At 45.1% G+C, this 17,451-nt stretch overlaps 1 protein-coding gene across 1 annotated transcript in view; it reads left to right on the top strand.

The window, feature by feature from the left end:
• The window catches only part of cep112 (centrosomal protein 112), a 110,532-nt gene that overhangs the window by 31,031 nt on the left and 62,050 nt on the right, over nt 1-17,451 (top strand). Inside the window, exons 13-18 of the mRNA XM_079747190.1 lie at nt 43-197; nt 1,057-1,186; nt 1,766-1,858; nt 2,178-2,237; nt 4,118-4,197; nt 13,894-14,029. Coding sequence (XP_079603316.1) covers nt 43-197; nt 1,057-1,186; nt 1,766-1,858; nt 2,178-2,237; nt 4,118-4,197; nt 13,894-14,029 — 654 coding nt within the window. The remainder of the gene's footprint in view (nt 1-42; nt 198-1,056; nt 1,187-1,765; nt 1,859-2,177; nt 2,238-4,117; nt 4,198-13,893; nt 14,030-17,451) is intronic.

A 17,451-nucleotide genomic window follows, 5' to 3' on the forward strand; every position in this document is an offset into this window, starting at 1 on the left:
ACACACTATCTCATCCCTCTGTGTGATTGGTTGGCCGTCCAGGAGAAGACAGTGCGCGAGCTGGAAGTGACGGTGAAGCAGCAGTCGGCGGAGGTGGAGACGGGCAAGGCTCTGCGTCAGAAGGTGACCCAGGAGAAGGGCCAGCTGGAGATCCAGGTGGCTACCCTGGGCGCTGAGCTCCAGGAGGCTAGCCGACGGTACGGGGAAACAGGGGGATATCGTGTAGATACAGGAGGCCAAGAGTTCACCATTTTGGCTCAATGCTAGACAATTACCGTAACCCATACATTTCAGCTAAGCCGACGTGCCTGAATTAGCAAAAGTCACATCGCAATGACCCCCTCGGTTCTGGTAGTATAGGAGTGTAAGAATTTTAACGGTAGTCGTAGTGTTTTGGTCATTGTTAGTTGTTAATCATGAAATCATTTTTCATTATGGGGTGAGATTGTGTAACAACGTTTTGATCAGCCTAAGATTCTGTATATTTAACAATTATTCGCCGAAAGCGAAGTGAGTATAGCATAGGCTATTCCCCACTATTCACGGAGCCTGAGGTGAGTAATTGTTTTAGTATATATACTAAACGTGAACACTCCAAAAATAAACAAGATGACACTTTTTGCCGGGATTTATTTGTTTTTATTAGCGGTTTCTTTGTTTTTTATTAGCTTGACGAGACGACATTTTGCGATGAAAACATATCCCGAGTTTGAGATCTCAATCATGGGATATCGGCCAATATCCCGAGATAGTGAACCAATCAAATTGCGCCATCTTAGGAGGTTCTAGCATATACTAATTACATTTATTTAGGATTTCAACTCTCTTGAGTACTCAAAAACATCATTGAGTATCACCAACTAAATGCCCATGATGCATTCTGATGTACAAGCCCTATTAGACCAAAAAAAATAAAACTCAAATAGAAGATAAGATTCACCCAAACAGGGGGTTCATAACGATTACTTCCACCTTTCTTTACTTGCTTCACTTCAGTGGATTTTTCAAACTCTTTTCATTGCATATCGCGGAATAATTACCCTGCTCCTCCTGCAGAAGCATGGCGCTGCTGAAGGAGAAGGAGGAGCAGAGTGAGCAGTTTGAGCAGGCCTCGGAGAGGCTCCGGGCCACGCACCAGGCCGACATGAGCCACTATCAACAGGAACACGCCCTCTCTGCTGCCCAGGTACCTGCAGAGCCCCACCGCCTCAAGTAGAAGCCGCACGCACACACACACACACACACCCACACACGCACACGCACACGCACACAGGCTCTCTTCTGGTTCTCGGATCAACACTCACCTCCCAAAGAAGAGTTTTTAACGTATTCGACATGTGCCCGTGATTATCGGGACATATTTTGTATTATTTATTGAGTCATTGAGTTGAAAAGATGCTCTTGTCCAAAGCCACTTTGCACTGAATTCAGCTACAAATCATTCATTAACAGATAAATGTAACAAACCATCTCGCTCAAAGATGCCTCCACGTAGGATGCCATTGGCAATCGAACCCATTACCTTTTTCGACCTGCAGTTCAATCCCCATTGTCACTATTACTATTAACACTATTTTGTCCCCCCTGCTTTGTGACACGTATATTAAGAGAAATGTATGCATGTTTCAGTGTAAAGTCACGAACAACATGAGGATGATATGCTTCTCAAGAAATGGGTTCATGGCCAGTACACAATGTCAGGATCCCATGTCACGTGTAATAGTGACATATAAGTAACAATTTTGGGTTTCCTGCTCTCAACCAGGCCTCGGAGGTGATGGAGGAAATGGAGCGGGTAGCCTCCCAGCTCAGGCAACAGCTACAGGAGGCTGAGCACAGGAGACAGAAACAGCTCCGGGTAGGGTGGTTCTCTGTGAGGGGAAATATTAACTGCACACTGAGCGGGGGAAATCAGTGTTACAGTGCGTATTTTTTCCCAACTATTTGAATTTAAGACCTCGCTGTAAAATGCACAGCGAACACTTGTTAGCTGTGGGCTACTTCTTTGTTAGCCTCTTTGCTGGCCTCTCCGTAAATAACATACCTGATAGTGACTCTTGACTTTGTCTTTGCCTCATTTCTGTACTTCTGTTCTCTCTTTGGGAGAGAACAGCATTCAGAAATGATTTGCGTATATCGGTAGCTCTTCTAAATGGTGTCCCCTCTTCCCCTCCCAGGACCAAGAGATCAAGTTTCAGCAGGAGAAGGATGACCTGCAGATCCACTGCGAGGGGAAGGTAAATCACATCGGCTCCCCTTCACATAAAACCTGTCCGTCTCAGCGGCCAACGCTTTGATGGCTTCATTATGGAGCATGTGAAGAAGCTCCCCACACAGCAATTTATGTAGGGGAGGGGGGTGTTGGAGTATAGAGCCTGTGGACGGCAGCTATCAGTGGCTCTCTTCGTCTGCTTCTTTGATGGATGGATCCATTCGCTATTGTCAGGTTAGGACCCGCTACCGTCAGAACTGGATTAACAGGCAGCTGAGGAATTGGGTGAGGATAAGGAAGAGAGAGAGATGTATAGGGATAGTGTAGTGTAGTTCGTAAGGTGCTCGCTGCCTGACTGCAAGCCGAAAGGTACTGGGTTTGAAGCCCACACCTACTCTACCTGTAGGCGTCCTTGTGCAAGAAGCTAAATCCCTACCTGCTCCTTAATGACATCCATGTCCATTCACTGTAAGTCGCAGAGGATAAAAGTGTATTTTAAAGAGCTGCGTAGTACGGGTTGACCTGGATCTGGTCAAAGGGACAGTCTCAATAAAGCAGGGGACCAGATACCATGCTTCCATGTGGACCGTAATGTCACGCAAACACATGTCTGATCTAAAAAGCGTGGCCTAGCACTACTAGAACATGGCTTTGGCCCTAATTGGCCCCGCACATGGTCCTCTCCTCTTAAAAGCATCCATCTTCAAAGGCTGTCATAAAGTATAGATTACAAAGGCCATTCCTAATGAGTAGTGGGCTTGACCATGCCAAACTAGACCAGACCAGACCCTTCAGAACCTAAACTTTAAGATTGTACAAGCACCACCTGGGTCATCATCATCAAAGACACAAAATGTGTGTGTGTGTGTGTGTGTGCGTGTGCGTGCGTGTGTGCGTGCGTGCGCGCGTCTCCGTGTGTGTGTGTGAGGGAATGGGTGCATGTTAAAGGCAGACGGGCACATCTGTACCACAGGCTACGGGCCCCTCTAGCCCCCTGTACACCTGTGGATCACTAGCAGGCCTCCGGTCTCTTTCATCAGGGTCAGAGGGCATTTCATTCATACCGACTGTGTGTCTTTTGATGTCCCAGCAGTAGTACTTTCCCTATATCTCCTCCACATCTCTGCACTCTTAATATTAATATAAATTGTGTGAATATTATTTTGCATCAGGGCACATCATGCTACCTTCCTCCCCCCTCCAACTATCATTAGCAAGGTGAAAGAAGATGAGATCTGATAGTAAAGAGCGGGCCATCTATTATCCTGTACACCCCCCCCCCCCCCCGCTGTTAAGATACCCGAGCAGCTGTAAAGCAGATCCACGTGTACGGAGCGGTAGGGACATATGTGTACATGCCAGGGGCCCTGTACGGAGGGTAAAGGACTAGGGCACTAGAGAGAGAGGCCCTTGCTGTGGATAGAGCCAGAGGAGTGTGTCTGAGGGGCCGGCTGAACAGGAGAAGACCCTGGACCAGGGGGATGGGGAGGGGAGGGAGGACTGGGGTTTCATTGTGTGTCTTCTCATGCTCGCACAGGGTTAGTTAGTTCTACCTCTTGTTCTCGATCTATCGCTTCGTCTACCATCGACCTCTGGTTCCACCTTGTTTGCTTTCTCTCTCTATTTCTTGTTCTACCTCTGTCTCCATCTCTTCTTATGTCTCTATCTTACTCTCTATCTATACATCTCTATCCCTATCTCTCTCTCTCTCTCTCTCTCTCTCTCTCTCTCTCTTTCTCTCTTTTTTGCAATACTTCTCTCTCTTTTTCTACCTCTATATATCTTAAATCTCTTTATCCGCCCCTATCTCTTTTTCTACCTTTGTCCAACTCTGTCTCTCGCTATAACTTGGTCTCTCTCTCTCTCTCTCTCTCTCTCTCTCTCTCTCTCTCTCTCATATCGTAGGTTCTGACTACTCTGAGCAAGGCAGAGAAGGAGAGAACAGAGGCGAAGACGATGACGGCCAAACTTGAAGAGTCTCTCAGGTAGTTTTCCACTGTGATGATGAAACTTCAGACTCTTCAGTCATCAATCAATACCAGCAGAGTGAAAGCGTATGGAGTTGCAGCGTGTTATCGAGCCGCTGACGTTATCACAACCAGCTGTAGTTTACCATCATTCCTTATGAGTTCAGACCTTTCTGCCTGTCATAATGCAGCGCACATTTAAATAAGGAATATACCACGACAGGGGAGGATAGTCTGAGAACATTATGTTCAAATAACAGGACACCTCGGAGTGGTTTTTTCAACCTTAGTCACAGTTCCCAAAAAATAGATATTAGTTACTTTCAAATACATGCTTTTCATTGATTTTATCAACTGATATCAACTATTCTGCAATGCTTTGAGCAATTTTGGCATTTTCAAGGAAAAATCTGTATGGTTGTGTTTCACAGTTGTTTTTGCATTGATTCGGAACTGTTCAAAGGCAGAAGTATCACGTTATTCAGAAGTAATCCACACCCTTTGAATGTTATTGACCAATCACGATCAAATTATTACGATGCTGCGGTATAACAAGGTTTTAAACACAGGCACAGGTATACACATTTTGCATATTCACTGAAAAAGATATGTATAGTATATTTATCAAATACTTTTGGCTACAATTTTCATGTTTCCAGTTTGAGTCGATTCTATAACATAAAAAAAATACCACAAGATGCATAGTGATGCGATGAAAAATGATCCAGGCAAATCAATCATATTGAGTGTATTTTCGGATTATTTACAATGTTACTATGTCATCATCCTCCAACCAAACTCTTGCACGCTCCAACTCGACATCAATTACATCTTAGAACGAATGTAGAACAGATGTGTCCTGATTGACTTGCACACCAGTTTGTGTGTCTCATCTACTGGCCCACACACTAACACCCAACCAAACCTCTAATTTCTACGAGACGTCTCTCTCATCAACAGTTGCTATGGCTTTTCCGTTTTCACCCCAAACATTGCGTCATTTAAAACCTACTGATAGATACCCTCGCTTTACCCAAGCATAAAATAATATAGTCTAGTGCCACCTCCATCAGTTTCCCAGTGTGTTAACCGCTGCTATTTGATAGCAGAGATGTATATTCAAGGTTTTCAAAATAAGTGGCCTGACATGTTTTTGCTCATATCCATGTCAGTGGAACTTTTGGTTTGCTCCCCTAATCGAGCTGTGCTTTTATTTTCTCAACCTAGAATCCTCACCTCTGTTTTGTTGTTTAATTAAATTAACTAATGAACTCATATGAACTAAAACAATAGTTATACCATGCCCCTCAGAGGCCATATACTACAAATAGTTCACTTTGGGATTTGGATCGTTTCTATGCCCTGCCTTATCTGCACAATTAACAAACCAATTAGTCAGCTTCAAAATTAGAGCCGTTTGTGTGTGTGTGTGTGTGTGTGTGTGGTCCTTGTGTTCAACTGCTGCGTGAAGTTGGTGTGCGTGTGCTTGTGTGTGTGCGCGCGTTTGTGCGTGTCCGTGCATGCGTGTCCATGCTTTTGTGTGTGGTTGGATTTATGTGTTTTTGGTGTATGAACTGCACATGTGTATGAACTGCACATGTGCAGAGTTAACCAATTGCATACTGTTATGGGGAATCATCCGGAGGCCGCAGGAATGCAGTTGGGCAGTCTTTCTGGGTTGTCTTATCATTCTCATGTGTGCCGAAGTGATACTGATGGTACTCATAAGCTTTGTCTGCCATCTGCTATTAGAATAGAGGGCAGGATAGTCTAGTGGTTTTTGACTCCCAGGCAAATGGTTCTGGGTCTGAACCCCAATGTCCCTCGTATAACTATAGGCATCATTGAGCAAAATGCCTACCTTTTTCATTAATCCCCTTATATCTGAATCATCTTACTGTAATACCCTTTAGATAAAAGTGTCTTCACAATGCCTAAATCATTAATGGAAATGGAAAGACCCAAAGTAAACCATGCTTTGATTTTCTGAGTTGATATTATTCGATTGATTAACTAAACAGAAACTCAGTTTATTTTAAATATATGTTATCTTTACATTTTCTTTAAATTACATTTGATTGTTCTGTTCATCCTGTTCATTGTTTTTTCCCAGTGGTGTTGCCAATGAGATTGTCGTCAGTGATAATACACTGACCTTATTCCACTGTTGTTTACAAGCACATACATGACCTCCAGTTTAACATGCTGCCAGTAAGAGGAAGCCTCCCTTGGAGTGTAAATCCAGGGATCAGCAGGCTAATGCTGTCCCGGGGTCTGTGGTAACACTGTGTTCTAACCTCTGGAACTAGACAGGCCTCATCTCCAGTGATCTCAGCTTGCCTCCCTGAGCATGGCCTCCTGCTCTCCCTCAGGTCCTCATGCGTAAGAAGCCCTTGATTAACTCCCACACGCCCCGCTCCGGATCACCTCTCTCTCTCTCTCTCTCTCTCTCTCTCTCTCTCTCTCTCTCTCTCTCTCTCTCTCTCTCTCTCTCTCTCTCTCTCTCTCTCTCTCTCTTGATATCTCTCTTGCACACTATCCTCTTTTCTCTCCTCCTCCCTGTCACTTCATCTGTCTTCCCCGCCTCTCTCTCTCTTTCTCTTTTAGCTATCTCTCTTGCTCTCCCTCACTTTCTAATTTTTCCCTCTGTGCTGATCTCTTTCTCTCCCTCTCTCTCTCTCTCTTTCTCTCACTGATCTCTCCCTCCCTCTCTCCCTCCCTCCCGCTCCTCTTCCTAGCAACCTCTCTCTCCTCAGCACCCATCCAACTCTCCTCCCTCCCTAGCAGCGTGCAGCCGGTACACCCTGCCACTGACACAAACAGAGAAAGGAGTGAAAAGGAAGAAGGACGAGCACTCTGCGTCCAGCCAGTGAGACCGATGACCCCATCAATACATTCCAGCGCGTAATGAATCCCACGCAGCACCACATTACTGGCTCACGGGCAGATAACAACCTCCCTTAATGGCGCCAGAATGTGTTGGGCAGAACAACACGCCAAAACACTGGTAACAGCCCTTTCCCCCCCCCAAAACCCGGAGCTGCTCTGTTCCACGCCGGCCAGAGCCAAGAGAGCCCAGGCAGCCCGGCGGCAGCCTCAACCATCTCAGGCCAACCCTGTGGGGCAAGGAGGGGATTACCGTTGTCCGTCACATCACAATGGGCCAACCAGAGGCAGGGCGATAAAAGTATAAGTACACAAATCCGCACTCTTCTTCTCCTTTTGAGGCTGAAAATGGCGACCGAAGGAAATCTTAAGCCGTGAGACAAACGAGAAGGGGCGGTTAGGGCTGTCGCTGTCTGACATTGTGCAATGATGTGAAAACATGTTTTGTAGTCACGTGTCGCGCAGCGTTTAATGTTTCTCTTGAAGACAGCAAAGACACGTTGAAGGTTGTTACTGTCTGTTTGCCGCGCTGCTCGGAGGAACGAGTGGGGGGGGCTGACAGATCTGTTTGTGCATAAATTATCTTCTGTTCGTTAGCATCAGTAAAGACCTAACCACTCCCTTGTTTAGAGTTAAATACTGAGATATGACAGTTGGCACTTGAGGCCCGCAGCTAATTAAGCACTCTGGGTACACACATGTACACACACACACACACACACAAACCCACGCTTATATATATATATTTATACACACACAGACGTACACATGCACACACACACACTTTGTGCAGTGCGTGCCATCCAGCTTTGACTTTGAAGTTCTCCTGGATCGCCTTTAAAGGCTGTCAGCATCACCATGGCAGCAGGCAGGTAGCAGCCTTCAGACGACGTGTGTGTTTGTGTGTACGTCTGTGCGTGTGTGTGTCTGTGCAGTATCCATACTGCATTATTTCTGCATTGCATCTGCGTTCATTACTGATGTTTAACCTTGGATTGGAACATTTACTCCAACAAACTAAACCTGTGCTTCTTTATTTCCAACATTGCAAAAGGAAAAAGAACAGCTGGTCTAGTGATTGTATTCTTTCGGGGCCAAATCTGATTGTGTTTCATCAGCAGCTGTTGTCCGCACCAGCAGCCGTGAGACCACACACACACACACGTGCACACACACATACCCACAGGCACGCACAAACACACACACAGAAACCAAAAAACACAGAATTAGCCTATCCTGCCGCACAGATGAGCATCGCTGCAGCGATTCAAGTTTCTGGCTCTCGTGTTTCTATAGCAACTACTTAGAGCAGCATGGAGCTGAGGAGGGGAGCAAGTTTTCCCACTGATTCTTTCATCCCAGTGCGGCTCCGATCCTTACAGGGCATTAGCATAGAGATGGAGAGAAGCACCAGAGGAAACCAGAGGGGGAGAGAGAAAGAAAGAGCGAGAGAGGGATCAACAGCAAGAGCCTGCGCAACAGTGACCTCCAGATGTAGATTGAACGCCAAGAGCACGGCCAGTCAAGTGATGCAGCAAAGCTCAACTGGAAACCACAATCCAAGTCTGTTCATAGCTTCATTGGCCTTTTGTCTAATGCCTCTGGAGCGTTATGACCATTTAGGGTTAACTATTATAATGTAGTTATTCTACGCAAGTTGTGTCATGCATGTGGTGCAACAAATCTTATTGGCAGTTATTTAATTACGTCCTCAAATTTGCCGCGTGTGTGTGTTTCTAAGCTGACGATAGTGGAATCGTACAACATATTGGTTTAGTTCATTCATAACGGGAGAATACTCTGTTTGGAAAGTCTTTGGGGGTTTCAGTCATTCACGCGGAATAACGTAGCTCTGTTTTGCCCTGTAATGCCTGGAATATGTAAATTCACACTGTGTTTGCATTGGGGATTACTGCCTTCTTGTTACCGTACCGTCATACTATAGTTTGCATTATTCATGTGGCCAAATCGCACCTAATGTGCAGTGGAATCCCCATGTTCCAGACGCTGTCATTAATATCAGAATTAGGCTCTCTACTCCCCATTCCTATTGCTAATATTGAGTTATGTACTAATGGGAAAATATATTATTGCAGAGCACTGATTAACAGTATGGAATTCATTATGAGGTTTTTTTTCTCTCTCTCTCTCTCACTCTCTTCTCTTCCTCAATAATCCCTCCTCTGCAAAGTTCATTGTAGACAGCAGTATCCCATGTTTAATCCATGAAGAAGAAGGGGGTTGAGATCTGATATTGAGTCACAGCAGTGTTTAAATTGAACCAAAGGCCATTTCAAAAGCACATGCCTATATATGTGGGTTCCCTGTCCAATACCTTATACATTAGGATCAGTCAACATACCCGAGACACACTGTACATGCAGCGCACATTGCGCTTGTCATATCAACGGGACATTCGCATCATGTTCTGTCTCTGCTACCACTGGACATCTAAGTGATGCAAATGATCTGTGTAATGTCAATCACCACAGTGGGAGACTTCCGTTAAGCTTCAGTGGAGCTCTTTTCCCTGTGTTGTGTGAAATGTATTGGAGGCCCTCAAAAGAGCACTGTGTGTGTGTGTGTGTGTGCGTGTGCGAACAAGGAAATGCATTCTAGTCCATTCGGCCATTCTGTTTCTTATCAAGCTTGAGGCTTCTGTACTTTGTCATAACAAAACTATTTGTGTACAAGTTTCAAAACAGGCAAACTCTATTCTCACTCTCTATCACCTCTCCCTTTCTCACTCCCGCTCTCTCTCACGCAATTTCATTGTGTGCTCCTATACCTTCTCTCGATTGCCTCACCCGTGGCCTGACATATTCACCCTTTTTGTCTCTCTATCGCTCTCTTCCTTTTTCATTCTTTCTTCTTCTCTCTTCCCTCCCTCTCTTTCTTTCTTTCTCTAGGGGGGCAGGGGAAGGCATGAGGATCAGCTGGCTTGTTTTATGTTGTCTTCATAGGGCTCTGAATATTTCAGTCTTGTATTTTCTCTCTGCTTGTTAATGTGCTCCACTGCTTTTTTTCACAGGTGCCTTTGAAGTGTGTGTGGATTCGTTATCATTCTGTTTGGATGAGCTCACAGATGCAAGAACACATTTATACAAACACTCTCTCAATATTGTTTTGTGTATTTCTCTCCCTCTTTCCCAATGTGTTTCTCCCTTTTTTCTGTATCCCACTCCCTCCTCTCTCGGTCTATCAGCCTCTTATATCCCGGGCTGTCTCTCTCACTCAGCTTATCTCTCCTACCTTTCTCTCTGTTTCTTCCTTCTCTCCCTTTCTCTTTAACTATCCCTCTCTTTTCTCTAGTTTTGTCTGTTTCTCCCTTCTCTCCCTTTCTCTCTAGATCTCCCTTTATGTTTTCTAGCTCTAGTGTTTCTCTGTTTCTCCCTTCTCTCCCTTTCACTCTACCTCTCCCTTTCTCTTCTCTAGATCTTGTCAGTTTCTCTGTTTCTCCCTTTTCTTCGTATCTCTAGATCTCCCTTTATCTTCTCTAGTTCTAGTCTGTTTCTCTCTTTTCTTGTTCTCTCTGTTACTCTCTAACGATCCCTTTATCGTCTCTAGTCCTAGTCTCTTTCTGTTTCCTTCTTCTCTCCCTTTCTCTCTAACGATCCCTTTATCTTCTCTAGTCCTAGTCTCTTTCTGTTTCCTTCTTCTCTCCCTTTCTCTCTAACTACCTTTATCTTCTCTAGTTCTAGTCTGTTTCATTCCCTCTATCTCTCTCCCTCTCCTTCCTAATAACGACCTGAGGTGCGCGTGTGTGTTTGTGTGTGTGTGTGTGTGTGTGTGTGTGTGTGTGTGTACTTGCCTAGCCTTGTTAGTAGGGCCTGTTCACCGTACTTGTCTTCCACTCACACCTCAGCCTTTTCCTATCCTAAATGCGGTTGACATTTCAATAGCAATTGTGCGTGTGTGCGCTTTAGTTCTGTTTCCGCCCATGTCTTTAGCGTGCGTGCCGGCACAGCGAGCTTTCCCATGTATGTCAGTGTTCATTGCAGTCGATAAAGTCAGTGTGCACTCAGCGGCACACACACACATACACACACACGTGCACAGCACAAGGCGTTGTGCAGTTAAGCGCACTTCAATAAAACACCACTTGTGTCTGCTGCAGCTCGATAGAGCACCGGAAGCTTGTTCTCCCCTTTCTCCACTCACTCACACGCTTTACCTCCCTCACTTCTTCTTCCTCCTCCCTCTGTTTTTCCTCCTCCCTCTCCTCCTCCTCTTCTCTAAACACCCCTTCAGGACCAGATCGTGCGAGGACTTCCTCTCCGGGGGAAGGCACCTCTCTAATTTGAGCCTCCTCTCCTTCCACTTTTCTGACCAGAGAGCCATTTTAAGACCGCAGGCTGCCCCAGACATGGCACCCCTTTGCTTTTTTTTGTTTTTTAAACCTTCCATTTTTCTTTGTGGCTTTCTCTCTCTCTCTCTCTCTCTCTCTCACCCTGCCAGACTTCCCTTAGTCTTTTGATGGTGACACGCCGTCTGCCACATTCACTGAAATACACACACGTGCCCTTGCGCGTGCATACACACACACACACACACACACACTCAGGCTTACACATGCAAAGTCTTCATTTACCGTGTGTCGTTCTCAATGTTTTGCTTAAATGTTCTGCTCTACATTCTGTGGATCTGTAGCGCGTAACCTTTTCCTCTCCCAGGTTCCCCCCAAACCACCGTCTGCCGGCAGCAGACTCCAAGCTCTGTCACGGTGGGCTTATGATGAGTTGTGTCAGTCACAAACAAAAAAACACACACACACACACACACACACACACACACACACATTCACACACACACACCCACACAAACAAAGGCTGACACTCTCTCTCTTGCTCTCTTTCTCTCTCCTCTTCTAACACACCGTTGTTGAGGATTCAAAACTAGCTATTTCTGTGTCATCCTCCCCCCCCACACACACACATACACACACAAACATGCACACCCCCTATGTCATCCTCCTCTCCTTTCTTCCCCTCTCACCACTCCTTTGCTCTCCGGCCCTTTTGTGTCTACTTCACCCCCCCCCTGAAGCCCTGCAGTCACCCATGAAGCAGTGATGATTAATAATTACAGAGCAGTACACACAAAAAAATGGGGTAGAGAAGGAAGAGGGGAGAAAAAAGGAAAATGGAGAAAAAACCAACAATTTCTCTCTCTTGTTTGATGTCCGACATGAGAGGGACCAAAATTACAAAGAAACGGAACGCTATAAAGGAAAAAGAGACGGCTGGCACATTCCTCCTCCTCCTCTCCTCGGCCGTGCTGTTTGGCTTCTGCTTTCCTTCTCTCATTGCCTCCCCCCGTTCATTTGGTGTTTTGTTTGTTGTTTCCTTGTTACTATCCACTGTTTGTAACTTTTCAGTCCAACCTAACACTCCTGCCGTGTATTTCCATCTAAACCTTTTTAGCGGCCTTGTTTGTGAAGTCGAATATAGGACCATTTGACCAAATGTTTTTCGTTTTTTTATGTTTTTTTATTTTGGGCTTTTTTAAAGTGCTCTGTGTTTGTAGTTCCTGTTATGCCGTTACAAATGTGTTTGGGCTGACCACATCCTGATTTTAAATTCACACTGAAATTTACTAGCAACGGATACACACAATTACAAACGAACACACACAAACAGTCAATCAAACATGAAAGGAATAACAGGACAAAGATTATATACATAAATATTTTTTTATTTCTTTTTGAATATATTATTTTTCTTATGTCATATATTTATTTCTCATTCAGGAGTCATTCTATGTGTACAGAGGTGTAAGCAAAAGTTGTTCACCAATGTTATTCACCTATGTAGTTTGGCTATGGCTATGAATGTTCCATTAGCATGCTTGGTATGGATCTGACATGGTCACGTGTCTCAACTACTAACCAGAAACAGATAGAAGAGTTGAAGCCATGAGAAGTACGTCCATTCATTTTGACTGGTGCAGACATTACATTGTGAATTAGACTGAGGAATCTTTTGAAAGAAATCATAGAAAAATATTTTTTAAAAAGTATGCTTAGAAGTTGTACCTTTTGCCCACAAAAATTGTGACGCATGTCATCAAGGGGCAGGGGTACAAACATCCTGCTCAAAGAAAGAGAATACAAACCCAGTACCTTTCAGCCGGGAGCCGAACACCCTAGCCCACTCCACTACCCCCTGTATCTGCTTATTTACCTGCAGTACGATTGTTTTTGGTTTCTTCCTTTCTTTTCAAGCCGGTAAACTAAAACCTTGGAAACAGCCCCTTGGCAACTGCTTTCTAGCAAATGAGCATCAGTCTTTTGCACGGCCTGTCAGGGGTGGAGAAACCTGGGAAGGGATTCTGACACTTCTTAGCGCAAGCCCAGCCCAGTCCTCACAGCTAGTCTGCCATCCTACCACTCTGCCACCCAGTAACAGTGGAGCGGCACGGAGACAGCCCACTGGGGAATCGGGATGGATCCACACATACTGTTACATGCACGCACAACTGCAAACACAGAGACGTGTCAGTGTGTGCTAGCGACCACAGTTTGAAAAAAAAAATCGAAAACGCGACAAGGAAAACTGTCAGAGCCAACACAATTTGAACGTCTCGAGTCGAAGCCTCTCCGCGAACATCCCTGTGGATGTTTGTTTTCTGTCATTCTGTCACTGTCACACCTTCACACCGGTTCGGGTGTTCGTCCCATGTTTATCTCTTTTTGGGGTTTTAAACGTGCATGCACATTTGCGACTCCCAGTCCTGTTCTGATCGTTAACAATTCAGCTCTGTTCTGGCCTGATCTACAATGCGTGTGTGTGTGTGTGTGTGTGTGTGCGCGCGCGCATGTGTGTGCAGGGAGGCGGAGGGCCAGCTGGAGAGAGCCAGAGAGGACCACAGGCAGCAGGTCCAGCAGGCTGAGGTCGCTCTGGAGCAGTTCAGGCAGCAGGTGGAGCTTAGTTCGGAGAAGACCTATGCAGACATGAAACTACAGGTGTGTGACAGGCAAAAGTGCAAGCACAGTGCCAGCATACACTAATAAATACACACTACACACAGACATAAAAGTACACACATACTGGATAGATAAAAAAAACCCAATGCAATGTTCTTCCACATGTCCTCATTCTTCCCACTGCTGATTGTGCATGTGTGCGTAAATAGTTCATAGCTGCGATATGAATGCGCTGTGCATGTCACATACTCAAGTGCCTGACCACGAAAGGGATGTTGAGACTCGTTGACTGATCTGAACCACCGGGACAATGCACGTTGCTGGAGGCACACAGAAAGACATGAACACACTGGCAAAACTGTGTGTGTACATACTGGTAAACACACACACACACACACACACACACACACACACACACACACACACACACACACACACACACACACACACACACACACACAGACATACTCTCTCTCTCGCTCTCGCTCTCGTTCTCTCTCTCTCTCTCTCTCTCTCTCTCTCTCTCTCTCTCTCTCTCTCTCTCTTTATATTCCTCTGTGGGCCTAATGCACATATCTCTATTATTATGCATGGTATTTTACCTGTTATTTTCGTATATATATATATATATATATATATATGATGGCTACGTAAAGTAATCTTTAGAGGCCAATTAAAAACACCCCCAACAACCACACACACCAGAAATTAACGTTTCCCTCAGGCTGTGTCTCATCCCGCGTTCCCATCCAGTCCAAAACGAGTCCACTCATTCGTTATGGTGATGAGCGCGGCGTCGCGCTCATCTCCTTGCCGAAACGCTGCCCTCGCCTCACCCTAAGTGGGCGTTCTCCGTGGGCCAGGCGAAGTTATCGACGAGCAGACGGTCCAATTAGCGCGTGAGGCCGGGCTGCGCGTGAGGCAGGCCCCTCGCTGTGTAGGCCGCCGCTCATCCCGGGAAGCGGAGCGCCGTGATCGATGCAGAAGAGGCGGGAAAAAGTTCTGACATGTCGGTTTGGCTGTGGGCCTCCTCGTCGAGCACTACTGGGTCTCACTGTGTGTGTGTTGTTTTGTGGGGGGCTTTATTGAGCAAGCAGCACTGTTACCTCCAGTACTTTAAAATGTGCACGCTTCAGTGCTTTTCATTTACTGTGTCTTGGGGGGGGTTGGCGAGGTTGTCTTCCTCTCAGGTAGAACTCCTGTCTGTGAGTAGCACATCGCTAGGTTAAAGAGAAAACTCTTAAAGGTGTGTGTGTGTCTGTCCAGAGGAGTGTGCAGAACCTTCTCCTCAGCACAACCTTTGCCCCTCACTCCCACCGCCAGTCCCTCCACCAAATTGGAAAGAAGAGTCTACACACCCTTCTGCACACCCTCATTGGCTACCTCCTACTCGTTCCTTTTCTTTCTTCCATCTTCTGCTTGCTGTTCCTCTCATCTCTTCCCCTCTCCTCTCCTCTCCCCTCCCCAGCGAGCCCCCGGCATCCAAAATCTGCAATCTGACTTTATCCTCGGCCCACATCAAAGCCCAGGGAGAGGGAGGCAATCTCCTCTGTATCCTCGTCATCCTCCCTTTACCTCTCTCTCTCTCTCTCTCTCTCTCTCTCGCTCTCTCTCGCTCCACTCCCGTTTTCATGCCCCCCCCTCTCTTCCAAACTCTGCATCACTCCATCACATGCCCACACTATGTCTTTAATGTCAGAAAGTGAATATACTTCAAGAGAGATTTTCGTTTCTCTTTTTCTGCTCATCCCTACTTCTTTACCTCGCTATACCTACACACCCTCTCGCATACCTAGTTTTTTCAAAAATATGTATCATTTTCTTTACACATTGGTTTGTCCAGTATCTAAATGGATTATCTCTCACTCTCGCTTTCTATCTCTCTCTCTCTCTATTCCTTTTATTTTGTGCCCTCTCGTTCAGAACTCTGAGGCCCCCTTTTGGAATGTGCTTTAAAAGAAAAAGCCAGAAAAATGTTTGGCTCGGGGAAAAATACAAAAAAAAATTAAACTTTGTTGCTTGCAAAAGAAGCTTTAGCATATTTTGAGGTGGATTAATGAAAACATGTTTAGCATTTCCACAATGTTACTCATAGCCTAGCGCGGTAAATGCTGTCTGCCATCACAGTGAATTACATCTCCGGTCCTTGTTTACCCTCACCTGAATATGGAACTAATATGTTTTTAAAAGAGAATGAGTATTTTAAATATGCAAAATGGGTTCACTGTTCTCTGTAAGAGTTGTATCACCGTGAAGCCAATCAGCATGTCTGTGATGAATTTAGCTCATAACATACTGCCTGCATCTGTTGTTTGGAAGTGTTGCTCTTAGAACCATACAACTATGGTTAGCAAGATGTATTTACTAAGGAACACATTTTTAACCAAAGAATCTTGTCTCTGCAGTCTTTTACCTTTAAGCAGACATGTATTATCAAATGAATATTGTGATGCGATATCAATGATGTCTTTAAAATGGTGTCTTGTCCTGATTGTTTTTATAGTCGATTTACTGGTGGATTATTGATGATCAATCGATGGCCATAATAATCACCCACAACCCAAACGGATATCCTACGTCGTCATACTACTTTTCAGATAGAAATCACAGAAGGGAAAAAAATACTAATTTGATATATAGGTGATTTAGAGGTCCCATGACATTCCACCAGGTGTGAGTGTGATTAGCAGTTACAAGCCATTTTGAAAATCACAAGTGGGCGTGTCCACCTAGATGTGTGACGGATAGATGAGCAATGTTTGCTACAGTCGAATGGGTAGGCTGGTAGACTGATCTATCCTGATCTACCTTTAATGGATTGTAAATTAAAAAAAAACCAAAAAACTAGAAAATGCATTTCCTGCAGAAAATGCGGTGAGTGCTGTAGTACAAAGTGAGGTTGAAAATATTTTTTAATCAAGCCACATAGATTAAGACAAAGAAATGTTAAATGGCCTAAATCAAGTGAAGGGATTTGAACAAAAGTTCAACAGTCTAAATGGAGTAAACAATGTAAACATGCACACCATTTAAGAAAAAGTGAATGGTTGGAAACAAATTAAGTTACCGCTGAATGAAAAGCGCTAAGCATTGCTAAAAATGCAGAAATGTAAAATGAATTGAACTGAAGAATGTGAAACGTCAAATGCATTGCCCTGCACTGTGTGTGTGTGTGTGTGTGTGTGTGTGTGTGTGTGTGTGTGTGTGTGTGTGTGTGTGTGTGTGTGTGTGTGTGTGTGTGTGTGTGTGTGTGTGTGTGTGTCTAAGAGAATAGCGAGCAGGTGCGTGATTAAAAGTAGCTCGATAGAGTGGGGAAAAACCGCCCAATCTGGCAACACTGCCTGAACGTCCTTCAAAAGTAGCCCCCTCTGGCGGGATAAACCGCTCAATCTGGCAACACTGCTGAACGTCATCACGCTCCAGCGTCAACGTTAATCAATGAGACCAACTCAAAACAAAGC

The sequence above is a fragment of the Pollachius pollachius genome (assembly GCF_949987615.1).
Source record: "Pollachius pollachius genome assembly, chromosome: 11".
In the NCBI taxonomy this organism is placed as follows: Eukaryota; Metazoa; Chordata; class Actinopteri; order Gadiformes; family Gadidae; genus Pollachius; species Pollachius pollachius.